This window comes from Accipiter gentilis, chromosome 2 (assembly GCF_929443795.1).
Source record: "Accipiter gentilis chromosome 2, bAccGen1.1, whole genome shotgun sequence".
NCBI lineage: Eukaryota > Metazoa > Chordata > Aves > Accipitriformes > Accipitridae > Astur > Astur gentilis.
In genome coordinates, this window is record NC_064881.1 from 28,788,091 (window position 1) to 28,815,263 (window position 27,173).

General features: G+C 42.7%; 2 protein-coding genes across 2 annotated transcripts in view; both read right to left on the minus strand.

Annotated features, from left to right (window-relative positions):
- The window catches only part of VIRMA (vir like m6A methyltransferase associated), a 696,173-nt gene that overhangs the window by 487,761 nt on the left and 181,239 nt on the right, over nucleotides 1–27,173 (minus strand). The window lies entirely within an intron of this gene.
- On the minus strand, nucleotides 90–25,953 carry CDH17 (cadherin 17). The gene is made up of 17 exons (XM_049826237.1): nucleotides 25,909–25,953; nucleotides 23,033–23,131; nucleotides 22,241–22,378; nucleotides 20,662–20,800; nucleotides 19,295–19,453; nucleotides 18,428–18,627; nucleotides 16,570–16,701; nucleotides 15,557–15,707; nucleotides 14,621–14,836; nucleotides 13,260–13,336; nucleotides 11,592–11,783; nucleotides 10,094–10,338; nucleotides 8,107–8,237; nucleotides 6,756–6,992; nucleotides 4,670–4,786; nucleotides 4,450–4,566; nucleotides 90–199 (listed from the first exon to the last, which is right to left on the minus strand). Exons 1-17 carry the CDS (start codon nucleotides 25,951–25,953, stop codon nucleotides 90–92), a joined length of 2,505 nt encoding a protein of 834 aa, XP_049682194.1.

Consider the following 27,173-nt stretch of genomic DNA (forward strand, 5'->3'; position numbering starts at 1 on the left):
TTGTGATAGTACACTTCTGGGCTTTGGGAGCTACAAAGCTCACTCCTTCCCAACCCAAAGGTCATATTTGTCTCTTGATGAAACAGTCATTAAGCCAGTCTGTTGAGTTCAGACTTATCCTTTACATCTTTCTGATGGCTCTTCTTTTCATTTTTCTGTTTGTATCTCATGTGAAAAAACACACTCCCTATAATGAAACCTGAAAAACAGAGACCACTCATCAGTAAAGGGAAGAGAAGACTTTCTGAAAAGGTATTTTGGCAAAGGATCTGACACCCACACTGTAACATCCATAGTGCTTTACCTCTTGAACAGAAGCAAATGGCTTTGGGGAATGACCACACAGTGTTGGACCAACAGCGTGTTCAGGGACCCAGGGTACTGGTGGGCAGGATCAGATGCCTCAGGGCTCAGGAGACTTCCCCCAAAGGAGAACTTCTCCTCTAGGTTCTGACCAGGTGGCAAAGTGTCTTTTTCAGACCGCCTCTCTTTGAGCAGTGATTTGTCATGTTTGTCTTGAATCATAATCCCTGTTCTTTTTTTTTCCCAATGGAATGGCAATTCTGTCACAGCAAAGCTGAGACTCCTAACAGCAAAATTGTTCTTCAGGAACTCCTTGGTATCTGTTAGGAATAGCTAATGGACCCCAGAGATTTGTGGTCCTATGCCCAAGAATGACTGAGATTTTCTTCTGGCCTGGATTAGAAGTGCTTATACCCTTTATCATTACTTGTCATATCTAACCTAAGGTGTCTAGGTGTCTTCATATACATATATACATATATATGTATATATACACATCAAATATGCATACTATGTGTGTATATACATGTTTGATCTTTTTAAATCATGATGGGCTTGTATGTAAATTTATTTACTCTTTATCAGTGCTAGGTTATCTATCACTTCCAACATTTCTTTGTTGCTTTACTAGAGTACATAGGAGTGCTCAGCTACTCCCTTTGCCCTATTCATTGCTCTGAGTATCTGTTCTCTAGCTGCTCTTATTTTACATTCATGTTTGTGGTATCTGAGTAGTTAATCAAGGAACATGCCTGCTATCTGCCACCCAATAGTTATTTATTCTTCCACCTTCTTCTCAGTGGGAGAAATACCTTCCAGGAGAGAGACAGTTTGTCTTAATGAAAGAGTTTGTCCCATCAGAATGGCTTGGCTGAGGGTTTGGGGTGTATTTTTTGTTTTGTTGTATTTTGTTTTCCAGTGTATATGCTCTGTGTTTCTTTTAAAGAAAGTAAGACTACAGAGGATCCTTGCTCTTGGAATGAAAGGTGCTGAGGTCTGAGAGAGTCCCTAGCTCATGTGGGAATTCATTCTGGTGTCAGACAGTCTGAGCTTCAAGGCCAAACTTAATGTTTGTAATCTCCCCAGGTTTCATAAAATCTTTAGATACTTCTCATTGTTTTTTCCTTGCTCATCTCATTAAAACCATCTGAGAGGCTATCATCTGATTTTGCCTTTACAGTGAAAAAAAACTTGCTATTGAAAAAACCTGCATATTCATTTCAGTAATTCTTTTTAAAATCCTGTCTGAGCTACAAACACTGTGTTTTTTAAAAGTCAAAAAGCAGTAGCAACTTTTACTGTGCTCTCTGAAGCTGACCAGCTCTCTTGTAGTGAAAACATTTTTAGTCAGTTATCCAATAAAATTTTCACTTAAATGCAGCGCTATACTAAGTGAGGGATCAGACTAAAGCATTGTGCAGAAATAAGTGCTGTGAGAAGCTTAAACACAGGTGATGATGCAGTTTGAGAGGTTTCTCTGTCAATCACATGGTCTGAGTATGGCTTCTTCCATTTAAGTCCTTTGAAAATTTTTTTTTCCTCTTTTTATCTTCAAAAGAAAAACACATATGTGTCACATATGCATCAGCACTTTCTCTTGCTTTAGGGGTTTGTGTATTACAAAAGAAACTCAACACAGAGCTTTGATTTTGTCTTTTTAGGTACTGAAGTTGTTCTTGGGGACTCGTTCTCTCTTCTTTTAGAATTGAAGTAATGGTAACTTACATAAGTTCTTGGTTTTTTTCCCTTTTCTCCTCAAATTCAATGTGACTCTTTTGAATATGTGGTCTGTAACGTATTTAATTCCACTTTGATTTTCTCCATGGGTCTTTCACACTCCCTCTCCTCTCTACAGCTGAGTCACAGTTTCCCAGTCTGGCTCTTGTGACCATAACATTCAAAAATCAAACAGAACTGAGCACTGAATTCTTCTTGCTCTTCATTTCCTAGGAGACTAGATCCCATCAACAGTCATCCTCACTACTTTTGCACTTAACATTGATAAAGAGAATACTGAAGGAGCTAGAGGATATTATGGCAGGACCCCTCTTGATCATCTACCAAAGGTCTTGGGAGTCTGGGGAGGTCCCTGCTGACTGGAAGCTGGCCAATGTTATTCCAGTCTACAAAAAGGGTGCGAGGGAAGACCTGGGGAACTACAGACCTGTTAGTCTAACCTCAGTTCCTGGAAAAATTATGGAAAAAATCATACTGGGTACTATTGAAAGGCATTTAAAGAGCAATGCAATCATCTGGCACCGTCAACATGGGTTCACAAAGGGAAAGTCCTGTTTAACTAATTTGATGTCCTTCTATGATAAGGTCACCCACCTCGTGGATGAAGGGAAGGTGGTAGATGTAGTTTTTCTGGATTTTAATAAGGCTTTTGATACTGTCCCTCACAGCATCCTTCTGGACAAGTTGTCCAGCTGTGGGATGAGCAGGTTCACTGTGCGCTGGGTGAAGAACTGGCTGATGGGCAGAGCTCAAAGGGTTGTAGTGAATGGGGCTACTTCTGGCTGGTGACCTGTCACCAGTAGTGTTCCTCAGGGCTCAATTGCAGAGCCAGTTCTGTTCAATACATTTATCAAGAATCTGGATGCAGGATTTGAATGCACCATTAGCAGTTTTGCTGATGATACCAAACTGGGGGGTGCTGCTGACTCCCTTGAGGGACAAGAGGCCTTGCAGAAGGATCTAGATAGATTGGAGCACTGGACAATGATTAATGGGATGAAATTTAACAAGTTGAAGTGCCAGATTCTGCACCCAGGACAGAGTAACGCCAAGCACAAGTATAAATTGGGAGAGGAGTGGCTGAAGAGCAGCCCTGCAGAGAGGGACCTGGGGGTGCTGGTCAACAGCAGGTTCAGTTTGAGTCAGCAGGGTGCTCTGGCAGTCAAGAGGGCAAACCGCATCCTGGGGTGCATCAAACACAGCATAACCAGCAGGTCAAAAGAGGTGATTATCCCACTGGACACAGCGTTGGTGCGGCCTCACCTCGAGTAGTGTGTGCACTTCTGGGCCCCACAATTTAAGAAGGATGTGAAGGTCCTTGAATGTGTCCAGAGGAGGGCAACAAAGCTGTGAAAGGGCTGGAAAGCATGTCCTATGAGGTGCAGCTAAGGACTTTGGGTTTGTCTAGTTTGGAGAAAAGGAGGCTGAGGGGTGACATCACTGCTCTCCACAGCTTTCTGAGGAGGGGATGTGGTGAGGGAGCTGCTGATCTCTTCTCCCTGGTACCCACTGATAGGACATGTGGGAATGGGTCAAAGCTGTGCCAGGGGAGGTTCAGACTTGACATTAAGAAGCATTTCCTTACCAGGAGGGTGGTCAAGCACTGCAACAGGCTTCCTAGAGAGGTGGTTGATGCCCCAACCTTGTCAGTGTTTAAGAGGCATTTGGGCAGTGCCCTTAATAACATGCTTGAACTTTTGGCCAGCCCTGCAGTGGTCAGGCAGTTGAACTAGATGATCATTGTAGATCTATTCCAACTGAAATATTCTATTCTATTCTATTTGCAAGAAAGATTTTATCTTGTTTTGGAAAAAGTTTTAAGCTACTTATTGAAGTTGCATCAGCTAATGCCTATAAGAATATAATACTGTTCACTACCGCTTAACAATATAACTGTACTTTGTTCCTGTAAATGTCAGTTTCCCACAGCTCAAAGCAATTGTCCATATGAAAAATGGAAACCTACAAAGCTGAAACAGGTGAATAAAATCATAATTGTAAGCTATGGGTACAGACATTGTAAGCATGACATCCCTGGATACTTCATTGTTTTCACTATAATCTGGAAGCCCAAGACAAGGCTCCAGTCACTTCCCTGAGAGGCAAAAGGTAGTAGGTAGCAATGAACTGACAATATGCTACAAGTGCAGCATTTACTTCTGTCACAGCTGCTTGCTGTACCATTGTACATTGATGCAGAAGCACAGGCCAAAGAAAACTATTCCCATGAACAAAACCTTACAAGTTTGCAGCAATCATGATACACAGTCATGAGATCTTCCCTCTTTTGCACATTCTGCAACATTCATGACATTGCTTCACCCAGCAAGTGAATAAGTGTCAGAAATGCAGCAGCACCATCATATCTCGGACACCTGGCTTCATATCAACCAAGAAAAAGTGACCTACCAATGATCAGCAGGACCCCAATAAGAATCCCAATTGCCTGGCCAGTGCTTGGCCAGGAGTGCTCACGTTGTACTTCAATAAAACACGAATTTTCACTTGAACACTTGCAGATGTTTACTGCAAAAAGAAATGCCATGAGGTTAACAAGTTTAGTAGTCCGGTTTGATTATTCATAAATGTAACTGTTCTCTTGAAATGAATAGTTCTGAGCATAGCATACCTTCAAGATTTACTTTTCTTTCCAAAGGTGGTTTTCCATTGTCATTAATTATTACTGGAACATTATACACCTTCTCTTTGAAGTTAACATGTTTTGGAGAAAGGTAAGCATGAGTAGCTGTAAGTAGGAAATGGGACACTCATGTCAGCACAAGAAAGAAATTTAGTTCACCATTCATACTAGTGGTAAATGCACTTTTTTAAGGCTGCTTTGCATATGATGGTAGTTCCTGTTTCCCCCCATGTGTTCCCAGGTCTCATTGGTTTGCAAACATTAAGTCAAAAGGGACTGTCTAAATGCTTAGTCTGGCCTTCAGCATAATATAGTCAGAGAATTTCCTTCCTAATTTCTACAGCAGGCCAAATCTGACCTTGGGTAGTGCTACATTGATAGCATCACATCTAAGCCAAGAATAACGCCCCATACTCATAGAAGCCATAAGCAACTTAAATTGTTCCCAGGATAACTTACTAGGACAGACCATCTTTCTAGTGCACTTGCACTGTCACATCTAAGACTCTTTAAAACCTGGAAACGCAAGACTATAACAGCTGTTGGGATGGGACCAAAGGTCTATCGATGTTGGTATTTTGTCTCTAGAATAAATGGAGACTACAATAAAAAAGCAAGCATGTATTTTATTTTCTCCTAATGCTCTCCCAGCCTTCAACCATTTTCAGCTCAGGGACTTCTCGAGTGAGATGCAATTTCTTGCTTTGAACTTGTAGAAACTTCCTACATACAGAACACCCTGTGGCAACAAGTTCTATAGTTAACTACCTCCTCCTTCTATCTGCACTGGAAATAACTCTCATAAGCTTCATTTGAGGCTCCCAGGTTTGAGTACTGGAAGAGAGGGCAAACGATGAACCTCTGGCCACCCTGACCATAGCATTCATGATTTTATAGACCTCTATTGTATTTTTTTCCCTACTCTCTTCCAGGATAAAAAGTAGTACCTTACTTTGCTGCTTCCATACTCTTTCTTATATCCATACTATTTCTTATACTCCATAACTCTGTCCTTGTTGCCCTGTCTGAGCCTGTTTCCAGTTCTACTGCATCTTTTTGGAGACAGAGACACTGGGGTTCAAGATTTGAACAAACCATGGATTTATACAGGGGCATAATGAGGTTCTCTGATTTCTTCTCTGGTCTTTTCCTAGTAATTCCCAATATTTGATCTGCTTTTCTGAACACTACTGATAATTTGATCTCACATTTTCATGGAACTGCTTACAGGTCTCACTCCTGGCTCGTAATGGCCAGCTCAGCACTCATGATTTCAAATGTGAATTTGGGAGTCTGGGATTCATCTACATCTGCCATTTTATTGTTCAACCAACTCGGTCTTGCAAGGATGTTCTGCAATTCTTCGCACTTGGTTCCTACTCAAATAACTTTATATAATGAGTAAACTTTGCCTCCTCAATGCACACCCATACTTATTGACCTACACAGGTCCCAGCTAAAAACTCTTTGGAAAACCACACATGAACTCCCTTTGCTGCAAGAGCTGACCATTACTCCAACTCCTGAATTTTAAATTATTATTTATCCTTTCAAAGCTTGTCCCTTTCACATTGTGGCAAGCCACTTTCTTTAGTGGGACATTTCATCAAATGTCTTTCAGCAGTTCGGAGAGTCTCTATTGCCCAAGCACTTATCCATGTGCTTACTGACCCCTTTCAAAGAACTCCGGTTGGTTTGTGAGGCAAGACTTCCCTTCACATATGAAATGTCAAAATAGACAGTTTGCAAACTTCTCTATTTCTTTAGCAGAAGTGATTTGTATACATTAAGCACACAATACATTTTATTCTTACATGTTTCTTCTCTCATAAGTACTAGTGAATTTTAGCTTGCAACACACTAGATGTCACCTCTTGAAAAAAATAATTAATGACTGAGGTGTTCAAATAAATACATCCCAAAATGCGTGTAATTTCTCAACAACCTATTATTTTCTCTACATGGAATACTGGATATGCAATAGTAGGAATGAAAAGGAATTCAATATTTCTTTATATTTCCCACAGTACTTAGAGAGTCCCATATCTTTATAAGAATAGCTTTATTAACTTACCATTGATTGTTGAGATTTCCCAATTATTTTTTGTATTCATATCATCCGCAAGAGAAAAAGTAAATGTTGAATAATACGAGTGTTCATCAGCATCAGCAGCTTGAATGAAAGCTCCCTCTCCTCCACGGAGCGGGTGGCAGAAGAAAGGAGCATAATCCATAGCTAACAGTGGAGGGTTGTCATTCACATCACGTAAGTGTAGTATCAAGGTTCTTTTGGATTTCTGAGCTGCATTTTCTGTAGAGTTTAACAGAATGCAAAATTACATGCACATCTTGGACTTACACGCTGGGTTGTTGCACTTGCAGCTAAGGTATAGGTACACCATCAGGCAGGCAGCAGGAGGTATTCTGTCTGCAGGTTGCAGAAGCAAGGTCTCAGGAGGTCCTGAGGGATTTATGGTAGCTGCCACCACTTTTTGAAAAGTATGGTGTATTTACCCCAACTCTTGCTAACTACAGAACACTAGCAAGTGAAAGGAGGTAGATAGACCATCATATCTAGTAAGCAGTCACATCCATCATATCTAGTATGCGGTCACATCCAAGGGGACCAGTGCTCTTTGGAGCACTCTTTTAAGCATGAAACTCCTTAAGTTTCCCATCTCTCCTCTATATATAGGAAATGAAAGTCAATATTCTCCCTTGGGGCCAAGGCAAGGGGCCCAAGAAGAGCTTTCAGAGCCCTGTCATTTCTCCAGCCTGTTCCTGCCAGAACAGCCCCACTCCATCTGGGTGCTCAAGGAAGCACTCCTTTTTTCTGACATATGGGAACTGCATCTTTAACCATACCCCCAAAACAATGGCCAACATTATTGTTTATCTGTGTTTAACAAGGGAAATCTAGATTTGTACCTCATTCAATCAGATATAGTCCAGAGTTTTTAACTCTTATTAAATGTAAATCATGTAATGAAATCTCCCCGAATGGACTATTCATAATAAAATGAAATTCTATACAAGGTTGCAAGTTACTCTCCAGGTATGTTTTCAGGAAGCCTAAACATACCTACAATAAAGACTAAAATCTTTATAGCTATAGAGGAAAAAAGTGGCAGAAAATGTTGATGCTGAAATGAAGAAATTCTAACCTTCTCTATATGCCATGTGGCTCAAGCAAATATAACAACATATGATAGCTAACTTAACGAAAACTATTTTAATCCTCATTATCTACAACATTAAGATTTCTTTAAAGAAAGTTACGTTCTTAAGAAATACATACTTCTAAGGTTACACCACATGTTCCTGTACTTTTCATGGGTTTAGTCATGGGAAGTATGATAATTCCTCATAAAACAGTAAGGGCAGGGAAGTCCTCTGTGTGTATATGTAGTTGTTTCATCACTTACTTAGCTCTGATGCAACAACCTGAACTGTGTATGTTCCTTGTTGTTCTCGATCCAAAGTGGAAGCAGTGTATACCTGTCCAGTGATTGAATTAATCCTCAGCCATTTCCTCACGTCACCTTCTAAGGAGTATCTTTGGAAAGAAATAGGAAAGAAATCACATATACTATTCCAAATCAGAAGAAAATGCTGACAAAGCACATACTTCTTTTTTTATTTTAGGCAAGCGTCTTGATTGCAATTGTACTCAAAGAGAGGGTTCTTGGGAGAGTACCAATACTACAGCCATCCAGGAGAGACAGACAGAGGAAGGGAGGCCAAAATCTTTGACAATAAGAGTGCAAGCAGAACCATAGGAATGCCACCACTCCTCCAGCCTGTGTACTGCAACTCTACCTTCTTCCTAATTGGGAAACCTGGGGTGTTCGTGAGCTTTTGGTCCAAAAGTGCACTTTGTCCCAGCCCCATGTCCCTCTCTCTCCATTGCATCTCCCATGTCTTGGTTTTGATGGGGGTGCAAGCCAAAGGCTGGGGGGCAGAAGGAGAAGTGCAGCCAGGCACCCTTTTTTGGATCAGCAAGGGGCCAGGATCCCGAGATGGATTACAGTGGTTATCTGCTGCCAGTCTGGAGCAGCCTGTAATTACCATCAGGGCAGCCTTGGAACAGAGAGTGCTTTAAACATCACTACATAATGGTCTTTATATTATTGTTTAAAAAAACACAACAAGGTCTCTGGGTATTTACTTATACAAATTTAACCATGAACATATGACCCACTTAAAGCACAGGCATTTGCTTGAGTAGATGTGACCTGACCTCATTCAACGTTTTTGTTCTTTTTGTACCCCTTGTATTAAAAACAGCATGCTGACATGCTTGTACATCTTTTACTTTTTATACTTTTTATTTTATGTCCTTTAACCTATTTTTTAGGAGAAATGTGGTTTATGTATATATGAATTCCTGTCATCTGTCTCTGTCAGCATCCCCCAGAGGTTCTGGACTATGTGGCTCACTTTCAAAGCAGTTTGACAGAAGGCCAAACATGCTAAGTTCTCAAAAGTTAGGGGAAAGTAGAAAGCCAGATGAGAAACCTCTGGGAATAAAAATCCACAGGAGGCCTAACAGTCATATTCTGCAACCCCATTAATTACTTGGTGTTTTGCTGAATTTTAGTTAAATTTAAAGGATTGTTTGTTTTGGGTTGATCTGCTCAGCATCCCAGCTGGGAATCCTGCAGCAAGAGCCACAAATAATTCTTCTATCTGACTCTACTGTGTAAGGTACATTTACACGTTGCAATGCAGCACTTTACATAGACCCTTGAGCTGGCAGACACTCATGGTGACTTGGTCATACAACATGGCGTTGGGCCACCGAATGAGACAGTTGGAGGTTTTGCATCCCACTCACAAGCATAGGAGTTGTCTTGCACAGAACTTTGCATCCGCAGTGGAAGCAGGCATATCGTCTTTGGCAGTTGGAAAAGAAAATAAATTGTCTATTATAGACTTGAGTTTCAGTACAGGTTGTGTGTTTTGGTGGAGAAAAAGCCCTGTGCAGTTTCCTGTGCAACATGACAAGCAGCTACTGTCTGACTGGTTCCTAGGGGTATGCAGTATATGCTTCATTCATCTGTTAAAGGCATTATGGATCTGGAAACCCTATTATTCTCAGACCAGCTCAGCCTTTTTCCTGGAGACATATACTGGCCTTCTTTCCTTTTAGTTTCCTGGTTCAAGGGCCCCAATGGCTGATGCTGGACACAGCATAGAGAGAAAGCTGGTTAGAAAAGCAATGCCCGGCAGTCTACTGCAGGTGGGTCACTGGCCACCAGGCCACCACCCCACCTTCTACTAGGAGATAAGACTTTGGTAAAAAAGACTTTTCCTGCATGCCAAATATTGGGTGTGGTTTCCTTGTACCTCTTCTAGAACAACTTTTAAAATCCTAAATTCAATAAATAAACCATGGTCACTCTTTTTTACCGTACAGTATCCCCCTCAGGATCATAGGCCTCTACCGTCATGACCAGGGTATTGACAGGAATGTCTTCAGACACTTCTGCTTTGTAAACTGTCTTGTGGAAAACAGGAGGCTCGTCCACATTTGTTACAAAGACTTTAAACGAGGTAAGGGAGCTTGAGTTGTACTGCACGCCTGGCACCAATGGTTCGGGGTTTGTGGCACTGATCACCAGGTTGTACACTGAAGCTGCTTCAAAGTCAAGAGCCTGGATAAATTAGAAAAAAAAAGTGCTTTAAGCAATGGCCCCGCTGCCATGGGGAGCTCCCATGGGAAACCACAAAGGCCCCCCCTCCCTCTCCTTCTCAAGGAAGAGATTGCATTCCAGATGCAGATTAAATAAGGGAGACCTGTCAGGAGCAAAATGACACTAGGAACAGTCAATTTAAATGAAACCATATGCCCATTTGGAGGCCTCCTTGGCAACTGCATTTTCTAATAATGTTGCCACCTGCCTGACTAGGTTTAATAACTATATCCTGTTTACAGCAATAGGATTTATAGCTCTGTACAAGAAGGCCTCAGGTGACTTGCAGGTGACAAAAGTTGTGTGAGGGTTGTTACACCACAGTTTCTCACAATTGCCTCCTTGGGAAAAAATGACACTGAGGTTGAGCCTGAAAACGGTCCATGAAATGCTGCATCTGCCTGCCCTTGGCCCAGACAGCAACAGGTGAACTGGATGCAAACAACATGTCACCCCTTGGAAAATGAGTGATAGGTTTTCTGGACCCATAGTTCAAGCACCTTCGAGAAGGCTAATTTCAAAGGGAGAGCACTTTTGCTATTGAAATTCATGGATGCAGCAGAAAGTGTTACTTATTTTCCTGTCTCCAGCATTCAACGTATGAGATGTATCACCCACTGCAGTATGCGCTGACCTTGGCTTTGTCACGGTTAATGTTTGCCTCAGCAGGAACAAATTGCCTCTCCATCCTGACATCGAGACATGCTGGTCTCACTTGCACCTCCCATTGCAAAAGCCACTGATGGCCCAGGGCACCAGCAGGGAGGAGGATCTACCCCGTGACAGCCCACCACCACGACTACAGCCCATGGAAGCATTTAGCTGGCTTTCTCTTTTCCAGGAACACTGCTGCGAAATCACTCAAATAATGCCTTTTTTTTTTTCCTTTATGGTGCATAAAGACCTACTTCATTGGCCAGAGCCTTCTCTGCTGGAGAAGAGGCCAACAGCAGAGCCAGCAGAGGGAGCTGCTGATGGCGATGGGCGAGTAGGGCACAGCAAAGGCAGGAGTGTAAGTGTGCCTGAGCATCACACAGGCACAGCACCTGAGCCCAAGAGTGGGGTCTCACGCAGTCTGCACCATGCTTAGGGTGTCCTCACCCCACCACCAGCCAACCCCCACCTCTGCAAATCATCACCAGGGCAGTTACTGTTTATGACATATATATATATATATATACATATAAAGGAGAAGAACAAATCCATCTATTCACCTTGTTAATCTTGACGAATCCTCGGTTTGTTTCAGAATCTGTCTCTATGATGAACGTGTTGTTTGGATCTCCTTCCTTCACTTGGTAAAAGATGTAGGAGCTCCCTGTGGCAGGCTCGTCTCCATCGGTGGCTTGAATTTCTAATATTACTGTTCCTACCGGGAGACTTTCTGCAACAGTCACGTTGTGATACTGAGGAGAGAGAGATCATTGAAATGTGACACACCGAGCACCATCTGCAGAAAAAAAACTTGAGCGCTATAACAAGCTTGCGACCCACAAGGACAGATGTATTTGAACCCACAGCACCTGTGTGAGGGAGGGATGCAGTGGGTGCACGGCACAGCAGAGACACAACCAGGTTAGAGAGATGTACAAAAGCATTAGTGAAGTGCCCTGCAGCAGTACAGGTGAGCTATCTTGCCGCCCAGGGGAACCCAGACCTGCAATATGGGCACTAGAGCATATGCAAAGTTGCTATATCCCCCTTTTTAGCATACATTTATCAAAGGTGATGGGATCTCTGTCAGTGGGTAAGCTACTAGCATAGCAACAGTCCCAAACCTTTACCTCCTCCGTTGAAACCACTCCACGTTCATGCAATGCTCAGAGCAGTACATCTCCTCTGTACCCAGTGAGCACCCTAGCCACTGACTGTTAAATATTTAATTGCTCCATGCAGCACAGGTTGTTGCCACATTAGCAGCCCAGCTCCATTTACTGTGTTTGATGTGTGCCCTGACCCAGCAGTGTCATCTTGAGACCAGGTCCTGGACTGAGACCTTGAGGTGAGAAATTCAACAGCCTGCTATGTAGGCACCTGGTCTGCATGTGTCTAAGCTCCCTCTATCATCAACAGAGAGCTGGGCAATGCAGTCAGCAAAGTCCAAAAACCAACACAGCTTCCCCAAAAGGACACCTACACCTGATGGGCCAGACAGCTCTCGTGAGCCCATGGCCTGCGTTGCCTACAAGTATGGTGGGAGGTTAGACACCTGAATGTAGACACTCTGGCCACTGCAGTGTCTGCAGGGAGGCTTGGGCCAGCAGGCAGAAATCACAGAAGGTCTGCAGGTCTCTCTGCCAGATGCCAGCAGCTCCACCAGAGGAACAGGCAAGAGCCTGACACCCATTCTGGAATCAAGGGCCAGCAGGTATGCGTTTGGGCATGGATCACTGGACCACTGTTTCTGGTTAAAGCAAATAGAGCCTTTGGTTTCCATTCACCTTCTGGCTTTTCTGGATATGTTAATATTATGTTTGGAAGGGAACTCGGGAGATGTTAGCTTTTTTCCATTTAGCTATTTTAATTAATTTTAAAGCCTTTTCTTCCCCCTTTCCCTCCAGAACTTACATTTCTAGAATAAACTGCTTTAATAGAATCATTTCTTTCTTTACACATAGTTTTCCACTGAGCAAGTTACCTTGTATTTCAGAATTCACTATGAGTCAGTCCCACTATTCACTGTCTAGATAGAGCTTATAGGCAGGCTTTGCAGCAATACCTCTATTTGTGTATTTATGTGTATTTATTTTCACTAGTGGATTGCTCTGTTACTTGTTCTGTAAATGGTTAGTTTCGCATTAACATACTATAGACATTGAACATATGCTCAAACATTTGTCGAAAGTTATTGGGACATCAAAAATGGCATTAAAAATACTCACATCTGATTTTTCAAAGATGGGAATCCGATCATTGATGTCGATGACATATATTTGCACGTCACAGATTGTTTGGAATACTGCATGGAAAGAGAACAAACAATGTCACGGCAACCCTTCTGCCGAAAATAACTTTCCTCCAAAAGGGTTCACTCTGAGCAAAAGTGAGCGCTGCCAAACTGCTCAATCCAAGCAAAGTCCTGCTGTTGTAAGCAGCACTTGATCTCCAATATCTCTGAGTCAGTGTCAACCTCACTCTCCAACTTACTATTCACCTTCCCAATTTTTTCAAGATTGTCCCATCCTGTTTCATTTCCCTCACTTTTTTAACCACATCCCTTTACCAGGACAATGATAACTATGAATTGTGTTAGCTTTCTCAGTATTTCTTCTGCATGTCAAAAAGTAAGCTCAGGTTGTTATGTTACCTTGTCCTCTTGGTGGGCCATCAAGCAGCACCCTCATTTTCATTACAGCCAGACCTAAACTTCAGATCTATGTAAACCTAAGCGCTACCTGAGCAGGGGTACCCATAGCAATGGGGGTTTGTGATTTTAAAAGCATACTCTGTCTAGTAGTGTTCTATTCATATGCAGGTGGATTTTAGTGTTTTGTGGATGTGCTTCATGAGCTGAAAGTTAAGGAATATTCTAAACAAACCTATTTGGATGGAATTCAAATAAGCATCCAGAACAAATCACCAGCTTCTCCCTTTGCAAGTGATGTTATCTGCAAGTCATCTGCCTAAGTGATGTTATTTCATTTACAGACATGTCACACTGCTTTCTTTACATGCCAGTTTCTCCATCCACAAGTTTTGCCTGACTATAAGCACTCCAGCACAAAGCTTTAAGCTTTAGTATGGAGTTTGATTTCCTTTCCATTCAGTGAACCACAAAGGACTCCTGGGAACTTACATAATGGACAAGATTCTTTTTGAAGATTAATTTCAGCTCTTAATCTTTTAAAATACATTATCTGGACTCTGAGCAGCTGTCTTTAATTTCTTAATTTTTTTCAGTGAGTCCCTTTGAAAGATTTTTGGGGAAAACCACACTCATGATCTCTTCATTTTTTTTCCCCCCTGTGGAAGGAAATCTCTTACTGGAGTACTTGTTAACAAGCTTCCCAATTTATCCACACTCTGCCCTAGAGCTGGTTTCCTTCCATACTTGCATTATGAATCATGATTAACCTCCCTGCATCTCGAGAACAAGGCAGTACCATGCCAGAGCAAGCCAGCTCTCAGTGCTGCTGCCTGTCCAGTGAATCCTCCAGGTCTCCTCTCATCCCTTGGACACTGAGCACAGGGGATGCCAGCGTGGACAAAATTATTCTGATGTATAACAGCAGGCAATACATACCTGCATCTGTCACCAGCACCTTCAAGGAATAGTTGGATGCAATGCGCCTGTTTAATGAACGGCTAGTTAACTGCAAAATCCCAGTTTCTTGCTGAATAAAGAACAGATTACTTGCAGGAATAGCAGGAACCTGACTTCCAATTTTGAACTGCAGGCGAGAGTTAAGGGTGCCCTCCTCATCCATGTCTGTAGCTAACAGGGTGCCAATGTTACTTCCTGTGGCAGAGGAGAGACCAGAGTCAGTCAGGTAATGCGGTGGTCCTATTTCTCCACAGAGGTACGCCCTGACAACAGTGATACCAATGCAAAGAGTAGAGGGGCAATAAAAATACAACTGCGTGGAAAACACTGCAATGGAAACAATCATTTGACTTCTGGGAGTTTTTACTTTAGCATCCCAACCAGCTGTTTTGGGCTTGGGGCAGTTCAAAAGGACTGGGCTACATGTTTTTATCAGAAAAAGTGACTGTGGCAGCAGGCACTTCAGCCTTGAAACCAAATAACTGATGTGAAATTTCAGTAACGGTCCATTGAAGTCAAAGGCATTATGCTGGAGGAGCATCTGGATGGGGGAAAACAGGCTCATGCAACTTTTAGAGCAGTGTTTCTTGTATTAGTAATAAAAGGGGTGGTTTTGTTTTTACGTTCTAAGCAGTTGTCCAAAACTGTGGTTGTGGGAAAATGCAATTTTATATTTTAAATGGAACAGCATTTTTTAAGTAGGGGTCTTGGGTCTGTCCTTCTCAGGTTATTGAAATCCTTTCCACATGAATTATTGAAGTGAAAACAATAGGGCTATCTGCACAGGAAAACATTTCTCTAGGAGAGCTACATTTTACTGTTTGGGATCAGAATATCTAGCTTTATTTGCACGCAGCTGGAAACAGTAACAGGACTAGAATGATATGTATAAATAAGTAGAAGCTGTTTTCTTACCTTCATCTTCATTTTCTTGAACTTCAATTACAGTGAGGGCCTGCTGGCACACAGGGGGATTGTCATTAATGTCTTCTACAATAACATGAATGTGCAGAGGCTTGTCCACCAGTTCTCCCTTGTTATCTTTTGTGACCACAAAGAAAGAATACTGCAATAAGAATATCGAGAGTATATGTATTGAATGTCCACTGTGACAATATTTTGCGTTTAGATGTGTAACTATGGGAGTGTTCTATGCAAATGAAATATCCTCTCTTATGTTTGTTGAGTATTTTCACTCTGTTTAATTCAAAACTCTTCCATCATCCCTTAGTGCCTAAGGTCTGAGTTCTCGAAAGAACTTGAAAGTCCTGAATACTTCACAACACTGTGAACTTGCTCTTGCAAAAATTCAAGAAAAGCAGGAATATCTCATTTTTGTGACTTTGCAAATTCATCTGTCACATACAGAGATAGGATTCCTCCAGCATATCTGATCTCTGGCCTATTCTGTGCCCATATTTCCTCCAAGACCAGAAGGGGACAGAGGGTTTTCTGTCTAAAAGACCCCAAGATGGGGAACTTCAGGGTAATTTGACAGTTACAACTGCAAGATAAACTCTGCTTCTGCTGTGGAGGGATCCCTGAGGTTCCTGGGATCTGGAGTAGATCTGAAACATCCAAATCTCCTGCCCTCCACAAATGCCACTAACTCTTGCTCATGCACCTACAGTCTTGCGATGGTTAGCCCATGTACATTATACATATGCTGTGGGCAGTGATTGCTACTGCCAGACCTATGTAGAAATGTTGTAGGGTACCAAACTGAAGGCTATTTACAGTGTAGTAGATTAATGTGTTTTCATATCTATCAAGTCATTCCCAAACAGAAATTACAAGAAACAAAGCTTTTCTTTCTTTTTTTTCCCCATCTGTCCTTTCTAATGAGGTTTCTCGTATTTACTCCCACACCAATAATCAGCTTCCTGCTATGGTCTCTCCCATTGGTGAGGTTTTATGTGTTTACTTACAGTATCCTTTTCTTCCCTGTCCAATGGGTCAGTCACATAAATAACCCCATTCTGATCGATGGAAAATGGGAGCCTGGGCAGCTTTTCTTTTTCAAAAAGGTCATAAATTACACCTGGCTCATTTGAATGCACCTAAAAACACAAAAATAAGTCAGGATAGGAAGTCAGAAGTGTAGACTGAGATTTAGCAGGGATCATTTCTGGACCACAAACAGAAAAGATTGCATTCCTGTTAGCTTCATAAACCAGAAAATTAACAGTTTGGCAGGCTTTTAGGACAAGCTGCAGAAAACCAGACTGATAATCCACCTCTGCTCTCTGAGGTGTTGTGGTGAAGCCATTTTACCTCAGTTTCTCCAGCTGTCCAGATGGGTTGTGATACTTATCTTTTTATGGAAGGGTTTTGGGATGTGGAGCTAAATGTTGATACATGAGAAGAAAGCATTATACGTATTTGAATGCCTTGACACTAATTTATTCCATCTCCTGACACTGTCTATTCCTGCTGTTGTTTTGGTTTATTTAATTCAGAAATGTGGAACAACAAAACAAATACCCAGCACCTATCTGCACATATGTGTGTGCATGCTCTTTACATGCATCAAAGCCTGTCATGAAGGATCTTTTGTGGGCTGCTTCAGATTTAATGCTGTTAACAGACCGCCAAATAAATGAAGGAGTCAGTATTACTCTTTATGTTTTATACTATATAGCAGCAACTGCATTTCATTTTCCCCTAGGCAGAATCAACATGTCATTGGCTGCCATGTGAAATTTATATACAAGTGACGCCAGAATGGGAGCACTGTTGCATTTTAGTTTTTCTTCCACCTGTTTTCACTCTGGACTTCCTCGGGCTGTCACTGAGGCCAATGGGAACAGCACTGAGTCAGTTACTCTTGCAAACAGGATCCGAGGAATCCTGCCATGTCCGAGGGATGACAGCATTGGGGGTGTCAGTGCCAAGGCATTTTTCAAAGTCAAACATTTCTGAAAGGCTGCTGGCTTGTTAGTTAATATTTACTGATGTATGTATCGCTATCGATCTGCAGTTATTGGCAAAATATTTTGCATTTGCACTGTGAAAAAAGAAACTGTGGGAATGCAGGATGCTGAAGGAGGGCATTTCAGTCCTTCCTAGGTACTTTTGATATAGCAGGTGTGCTGTGTCACACAAAACTGGTCACAGCAGATGTCCCTGAGTGCAGGGAACTGCCCACAGCAGGGTTGCAGTGGAGCTAGTCCCCTGCCAGGCTCTTCTGAGGATGGAAGAAGCTAACCTCAAAATAACAGGTCAGCTCTTGGTTTGCCCAAAGCCTGGAGTGCCTGTGGTGTTACAGCAAGTCTGGAAGTGCTCAAAGAAACCCATCAGAGAGAAGAGTGGCACCTCCGCAGAGGCACCCAACTGCCACATGTGTGTCTAGGAGCTCCCTTGGGCTGTCTCAAGGGCTTTATCTTTCATATTGTGCCAAATAGCCTTGTAAAGCACCTTTTATCTTCCAGTCACTATGCTGTAACAAAATTCTCCAAATGTTTCCTCTATCTATGGGATATTCTCACACACAGGTGGTGCAAACAGCCTCTCCAAACTGAAGGGCAAAGTCCAGTCACTCTAATGTTTGTATTGACTGTGTCTCCATCATCTTCAAACCATTAACTTTCATACTAACAGTAAGTTAATGAGACCTGCGCTAAAGATCATTTCCAAAGGATACCATATAAAAAATAACTGGGAGGTGCCAAAGTCCTTCTGAAGAGCCTAGTATTGAATGCAGTGGAGACACTTTCACAGTTAGCTGGGAGAAAACAACTCTGTGGCAGCAAGGAGAGGTGCAGGAAGCATGGCCAAGGGCCCTACCTGGCTGATGTTGACAGGGTAGATCTGGGTTGAGTTTTCTTGGATGCGGATGGTGGGGGGAGCTTTCCACAGGCTCTCCTTCACAGTAATGATCACATCAGCACTGCTGGTGAAAGCATTCATTGTCATCCCTGCCATGTCCTTCACAGTGACGACAAGTGTGAAGGTGTCCTGCTTTTGAGGATCTAAGTAATAAGAGCCTAGAGACAGAGCAAAGAGCCAAGTGAAGTGAAGCAGAAGCTGTGGAGATGGTTCATCTGCCCATTGCCTCCTACACGCCCTATGCTTCTTCATCTGCTCCTTCCTTAGATGGACCTCTGTGGCAAATCTCAGCAACCTGTTTCTTCTGGCTGCTCTGAACAATGCAGCACAGCATCATGTGGACATAATCGTATGAGACCTCTGTGCTGTGGTCTCGTGTTGTGCAGTTGCATCACTGAACAGCCCTCAATCCAGTTAGGCATTTGTTCAGCCCAGCAGAAGAGATGGGGGTTTTAAATCATTGCGGTTTAGTTGGGGTCACGTGGCCAGCTGAGTTTTCTCTGCATTTTTCATGTTACTGCTTTTGGGTTTCTAAATTTCAAGGAAGACAATTAATCTCAAGATATGACTCTGCGTAGTCCTGAGAGACAGAGGATCTACCTTCTATTCTTAATGTACTATTAGATCCCAATCTCCATTTCTGCTAACTTCCCTTGAATTTGGTGGGACACAAAGAAAGTTCCCCAAAACCAGGGCCTCAGTGGAGTATGTCCCACTCGCTACATTTATTCAGAATTTAATATCAGAGCTGTGTTGTTGTTTCATTCCTATGTACACCCAGGAACACATGCTTGCTTTTTGACAAACAAGAATCTTTTTACATACCTGTCATACTTGGTGAGATTGCTCCAGTTACATTATTGATCTGGAAAAGCATTTCTGCATAAGGGTTGGGAAAATGATGGAGAATGCTGTACGTCAGCTGTGCATGGGGAGTTGTAGGGTCATCGCGGTCAGTGGCATGGACGTGCATGAAGGGCTTGCCTGTTTGGATTAGAGAAGAAACAGTGGTAAGAGGAGACTGAAACCTCAATACATAGTCCATTCCAGGAGAGCTCTCAAACCAGAAAGGCAGCTTAAGAGGAGCTGCCACTGTTTCATAATGCACCTCTCATGGTAAGCCACATTTGTGTGTGGAGGTTATGTTGCCTGTGTACCATCCCACAGGTCCCCCCTCCACCAGCTCTGCTTGGTAAGATCACAATAGATGTGAAGACCAGCTGATGAAGAAGGTGACAGAGCTAAATCAGAGACCTATCTAGCACCCAAGAGTGCCTGCACCCAGAATGTAGCTCACTAGTATCTCTCTTTAAGGCCACTTTGCAGTCCTTATACAAATCAGTTCAACCCATAGCACCTTGAGAAAAATGCCCTACAGATGTGACACTGTTACAATTAAAGGAACAATCATACAGTGAAAAAAAATATGGAAATGCATGGTAACATAAGTGAATTTTTGCCTTTTGATCACCAGTGCAACATTCAAAATCTTTTTGACTTGGATGCAATTGAAGAATACAGTAAAATATTGCAGAATGGTTTTCTGAACCCATGGAGCTTTATATGCATATTGTTTAGCAAAAGTTTCTTACTGAGTCCATAGTCACAATGATAACAGCTGGCTGAGTCCTCTGTTTCATTTCCAAGATGTGTGTCTTGAGCTGCTCTGATACTTTCCTGATCTCTGGACTGGATCACTGCAATCCATAATCTAAGACTCTCTCCTAAATACTAAGGTTCAGCCCACATTCTGAGAAGCATCAGTCACAGTAAACACATACCCCCCATCTACACTGGCATTTTATTTCACCGATGTGCAAAGACTTACGTATTCTTAGCATTCTCTTTCTGTATAGTCTATGGCAACCTTTAAACTTCAAACTCCTTCTAGCACGGGGGTGGTGGGGGCAGTTCAGTGCAATGGTGAGGGCAGCAATATTTGTCTGTTAAGTGATACTTGCAAAGCAACAAGTGCTATGAAATATTTCTGATTACACTCATTCTTGTACACCACATGTGGTCACCTCTTTGCCCTTTCATTATATTTTCACGCTCGCATCCTTATTTTGTACAATCCTGTGGGAAAGAAAACTTACCTTTTTTCAGCTCGTTGAAGTATAGCATCCACTTCCTGTTTAACTAATCTACCTAGCTTCCTATTAACTATAATACTTAATTATTAAGACGATTACCTGGACGGGAGTTCTGCCTCACTACTCCAGTGTACTTTATCTGGTCAAATTGTGGTGGGTTGTCATTAATATCCTCCACGTATATTGTAACAGCATATGGACCTTTCACTACGTTTCCCTTTTCATCCAGACTTTCCACCTTGATTTGGAAAACGAAGGAACAGCAAAGAAATATTTTCATGTAGATAAATTAAAAGACATGAATGAACATCAGGATGTCAAATGCCAAGTCATTCTTACTGTGACGCAAATCTGGTGAGAGCCATCACTGGGTGGCTCCATCTACAAGGACAAATTTACAAAGGTAGCTCACTGACAATAATTCACCACGGTACATAATGCCAACAAAACAAAATAACCTACTCCTGCTTCTGATGACACTTTTCAGAGGGCAATTTCGCACTTCCAGTCTCAGCAGACTACTTGTATTCATGCACAGCTTAGGCTTCATGCTTTTCTTTAAATAGAAATAGATACTTTCTAAAGAACAAGGAGAAAACCCAACATGATACAGCAGACTCAAGTATGCTACTGTAAATATCAACCAGAAAAATAGGCTGGTCTAAGGGCTTGTAAAGAAAACCTAATTCTTGGTTCTGATTACATTTTTGTTCCAAACAATTAATTTTTAGCCTTCTTTGACTTTAAAGCACCACGTACATATCATGTCTGTTGGACTTTATTTTGTTTGCACATAACAAAATCATGATCAAGTCATGATTATTTATGCCTAACCAAGTATCATTTTTCAGTTCTGTCATCACTTCTTGTCTGTAAAGGATTCCCATGTTTAGGGTTAATAACTTCTGGGGCTAGAACACTGTCCTGTCTAATTCCAGGCCAAGGGTGTTTTAGACCTGAGAACATGACATCTCCTTTTCCGTTGCTAGTGTCTCAGAAAAAGACAATACTATTTTTGACACAGAATAAGAGCACAAGGCTATACTGAGACCAAAAGATCGCCTACCCACTGTCCAACTCCCAACAAAGTTTACGATGAGATCCTTATGAAAAGAGTATAATAGCAGGACAAGCACACAATGCTCTTTCCTCTAATAGCCTCCGACATCTGCCAAACAGCTTTCTGCTGTTATCTAACAGAGGTTAGAAATGTGCCTCTGTGTCCAAATGTCATTTGCTCACACCATTTGTCACTAAATAGATTATGATCTTCCTAAATAGATTACAGTATTTTATTTTCCCCTTCCAGCCATGGAATTCATCCTATCAGTCTTCAGGGATAACAAGTGAATCACATTCATGGGGCCAGATTTCACTTCCAGTCAAGTGTCCTCCTCGTATTAGGACAATTAAAGGATTGGTGTTGGCATCCGGGTAACTTTTGTTTTCTCAATATAACCTTCCTCTGCTAAGGAGCATTTTCATGTGCAAAGTCTTTGAGAACTATAAAACCATGCGTCTTTCAGCAAAGCTCAATATTAAAAATAAAAAAGCTGTCTGTATACATAGACAAAAGAAAGAATTTGAAATTTCAACAGTTTTCCATTAATTGCAGGTCTACCAAAAAAAAGAGTGAATATGAATAACCCTCCCTTCCTCTTTTTCACTGAGTTTTTACCTGCAGCCTGTGCACTGGTTTGGTCTCCCAGTCCAGAGACCCACTGAGGTACAGGACACCTGTCTTCGGCACAATGTCAATTATTCCGTCTTTTTCACCAGTAGCTCTGAAACTCACAGCAGGTGGCTCAGATGTGAACTAGAATGAGGAAAAATCAGAGGCAAAATCATCCTTTTTTCAGCATTTTCACCATAATTGAAATAATTTCATGCCTTTGTGTCTTTTAAAATCTATTGCCAACAGTGTCCTTGGCTGGGGGAGTGATATTCCAAGAGTCTGCTCAAACAAATCTGTTCTTTTCTGATCCTCAACAGAGGAGTTTTCACATTGTTTCCTGAATGCTGCAGGAAATCCCAGCTGTGGTTTCTTTCCAAAGCAAACGTCTGCTTAGGACAGGGCTTTGTCTGAGCACGGGAATGGAAAAAAATGACACACATCCTCCATTTGCCTGGGAGCTGGATCTGTCCTTCTGTGGTTATGGCTTTGGGAAGAAAACCTCAGAGCTGAAGAAAAATGATGACACAAGTTACATGGAAACCCATTCTCTAGGAATGTTGATTTTATTAATCTCTGTCTTAGGATATCCTCTTAAAATGTGTTTGAGAGAAGGGGTTGTCTCCTGCTTTTTGCATGTAGACTCTTCAGTTCCCAGATAGAGGAAGTCAAAGTTAATTTTGATTCTCTCAAGGGACTGTTCTTCCCACCAGCACAGATGACAACACTGCCCGTGAGGTCAGTGTGTGCAAACCATGGGGTTTTTGACTGGAGTGGATACCAAGAGACACTTATTACCTGGTAAATGACACGCACTCCCCCTCCTTCTGGAACAGAGAAATTCATGTCCTTCAGAGGTCCAGTTACATGCAAGTCCCCCAAATTCTGGCATAGAGCCTGAGAGAGAGAGAGAAAAGAATGGAGGAAAGCAGCTGAGGGATGTCTGCTGTCACCACACATGAACAGCAGCTCTCCATCACTGAGCCTCTTGCAAGTTATTTTGCTGTAGTATAATGGAGGAGACTCTTGCTGGTTTGCACCGAACATCTCCGGGTTCTTTAGTGCAAATCCATTTTTAAAAGTAGTGTTATCTATTAATTAATTTGAAAACAAACATTTGGGCCCTGCCCTTTTCTAGCCACTACACACTTAAATGAGATTTGATCTACCTTCAAGAGCAAACAGAGGCACTGAAGAGCCGAATGTAGACTGAGAGCAGGAGGACATTCTTAAAAGCATTACTGGATCACCTCTGCGTCCCCAGCAGGACCAGCCACATCCCATCCAGGAGCCACACAGTCCTGTGGCCACAAGTGGGTTGGGAGACCCAATGCCACACCTGGGGATGGGGAGGAATTGGAGTTGCACCCCTAGTAATTTTCTCAGTAAATCCAAACCTTTTTTGCAAGGGAAAAAGGTGGACCTCCCCAGGTCCCCTACCCCACCACCTTCAGCACCACAGCCATCTGGGCAAAAGCTACTCGAGCCCTGTGCCTTCACATCAGTTGCATGTGAGTGCAAACCACAGCCAGAGCAAACATGTTCTGCTGATCTTTGCCTTCTACCTCACAGCAAAAATGCCATGCAAATCTGTCTTGGCCTCTGTTTTCTTTCTAATGGCAGGCAATGCCTTTGCATAGTGTTTTTTCTGGCAAATTTTTAATGAGTTTTATACGAGTTTTATAACCACCCCCTCCCTAGGGCCCGAAGACCTCCAGACACACTCCTACCCTAATGTTTCAGCATTGTTCTTGCTTTCAAATAAAAAAAGCGAAGCAAAAATCAGCCTCCCAGAGCAGCCCTTGCACACAAGACAATTCAGCCTACAGTTCAGATAATCTACCTGTTTCTCCAAAGGCAAGACTAAACTTCCCTGAATGCCTACTCTTCTTTGCCTGTCACCAAGGTCTTGCCAACGCTGGGGAGCTGCCTGCCAGAATTAGGGCTTCATCATTTGGCTGCACAGGTAAAACTCCCTTTCTTCTGGAGTAAAAATGACTGTGTTTTGCTTTACAGTTTTGGAGTGCCATTGCCACCCTGTCCATCACCCCACGGAGTCAGACTCTGGGAGTCCATGTTCTCTGCTGCATGACTTTTCCCCTGGATTTGGTCCTATTGCTGCTGGGACAGCTATTTGGCCTCTCACAGAAAAGCACAGTCGACATATTACCAAGGGAAAACTTAATTCTGCCTATGACAAAAACATGGCTAAGTTCAGTGCAATTTACCCTAAAGCGCTGCTCTGTGTGTGTGTGTCACAAGTGGTGTTTGAATAACGCCAGATTCTGCTTAATAATAGCCAGACATGCTGCCCTCCTTGCCTACAAGGGTTTGTGACTCTTTTTGCGAACAGGAAAACTAGAATATTGTGAGAACTGGGGAAGGAGGAGGAGGGATACTAGTGAACACTAGTGACAGTAGAAAAATATCAAAATGCCATGTAATGGGTACGCATACCAGGAAAGAATACTTTACAGGTACCCTTTACTATTTTTGCTAAATGCTGACTGCTAGCCTCTGCCAGGGACAGGATAGCAGGACCCTGGATCTAACCTGCTACGGCTGTTCCTGTGTCGCACAGGTGGGAACAACCAGGCTCCTGGAGGTTTTTCCCAGGGCCATTTTGTGGAGGGAATTTGCTTGGTCATGTTCCTCGCCATGGAGGAACAAGGGCTGGTGCTATGAAACCCAACAGGTTCAAAGTGCAGGCTGTGAAGCAAGTAAGAGATATCTCTTCCTGTCAATTAAAATTACTTTATGTGGACCATAAATCTTTCCAAACGTATGTCTACAGCATGAATCACTACTCAGGGGCCTGAAGGGGAAATAGGGTTTTCTCCTTGGCCCTTATCTGGCTGGTGTCCCTTTTGAAGATGGCTATAAGGCCTGTGGAATGGCTTTGTGGGGGGTCGGCACTGCCACAGGCAGCAGATTTTGAAATGGGAAAGAAAAAGGGGGTGCTCACTACTGCACATCAGTCCCACCCCTCAGGCTCTCTGTATTCTTAGGCATTTTTTAATGGACTTAAATTTGACTCTTTTTTTTAATCTTTTCTGTTAATCTCAATTGTAAAGTAGAAGCCACCACTGTAGCGTTTGCAAACTTCAGTAAATCTATTGAATTTAATAGATGAGGTCCATAAATAGCATAATTAATACCTTTCAGTTCCAGAAAATCCTCTGAAAAGGGATTCATATAGATGGAATAATGAGGATAAATAATTAATATGCATGGTTTAAACTATGTGCCGTTGTATGTCTTAGAATACATTCAATATGTCAGCACATGTGTGAATTATAATACAGAACACATGATACAGATGTCTTCACTGTTTGGTGATTTGCTGCAGTATTTTAAAATTTTTTCTAGCATGAAATCCACTTACTGGAAAAAGTAATATCTAAGGAGGAAGTACAAGAGGCAAAATAGGTAAATTGGTGTCTTTTAGGCTTTTTTAATTTTTTTGGTAATGATTGACGTGCCTTCTTAAGTTTTGGCCATAGGGTCACACACGTGTCGGGGCCGCACTCCCACACCCCGAGTCAGAGCTGGCACATGCTGCCAGCGCACACATGGACCTGCAGACTGGGACGCCCCATGGTTTAGAGCTCAGAGGCTTGCAGGCAACCTTTGCCATTTGCTCCCAGATAAACAAAGGAAAAGCTGTAACTCACCGAGTGGATGACAAGCAGAAACTGAAGTCCACACAGCTTACACATACTGGAATATGCTTTGCTTCAGCTTCTGCAAAGAAGAGGTGATAGTCACTTGAACACCATAGAGTTGGCCCAATCTATGTGTGAATAAAGGCTACAGCTAAGCTTTCCCGAAGCTGTAGGGAGACAGCAGCCAAGGGGTGAGCTCTGAAGGACCAGGCACAGCTCTGCTCATGGGAGGCAAGACCGCTCGTGTCCCCGGGCTGGGTGGGAAGGTTGTGCCCATCAGGTCTGTCCCCAGTGGTGCAGGAGGTGCCACATGCTGTGAGAGCCTCAAACAGCCGTCAGAGGTCAAAACTGGCACAAAACTTCAAGCCATGCCACCTCACTGTTGCAATGATTCTATGTCACCCAAGCCCCATTTTCATTTCTGCTTTACTGAAGGCAACAACCTGTTCGTGGGAAACACCATAACCACACGATGAAGGTCTTGCAGGGACCATCCTGAAGCCCCTGTCTTCTGTTTACAAAAAACAACTGTTCAGTGCAGCTTGCAGAGGCAGAGGAAGCCGGAGGTGTCTGCACCCCCTAAAACAACATGGCGACCGGAAATGAAATTTCCAAGTCCAAGGAGCACTGCCTGCCTTGAATTTCAAAAAAATGCTGAGCACGCGCTGCCGCGACTTGTGTTACATCCTCCTGGAAATTAGATGGGTTCCTGAAAAATGAAATCCTGCTTTCTCACCACTTGTAGATTTTAACAAAAAGGATGAGGCCAGTTCTGGAGAGAGGTGAAGCTGGCGTACAGTGCTGCTGTCTTCAGTGGTGCTCCACGTTATGTGGCTCAGACCTACAGGGATCCTTCAGCCACCACAGCTCTGTCCCATGGAGGCTCCCAAGGAGAAGAAGACAGTGTTGAGGCACAGCTTCCTCCAGATGCCTTCCTGCTTGGACTTCCCATCGTACCTCCCCCCCCAGCTTTTTCTTTCCTCAATGGCTGACCAAAAAAGGGGACATGTACATATAGAAACTGCTGCCCACGCTGCTGTTCTTTCCAGCACTCACTTTAGGATGTGCCACAGGACTTTATCTTGCAAATCCCATTCTGACCAGGGTTTTATTGTGTGTGCAATTACACTCTTTGAAATTACTGGGGTCTTTCCTTGGTCTGGAGCTAGCTGCAGGGGTACTGGAAGAAAATAAAATGACACTCCTTTGAAACCAGAAGAGATCAGGAAAATCATCAGATTTGTCAGAAAACGAGGGCTGAAGGTGAACCCCCT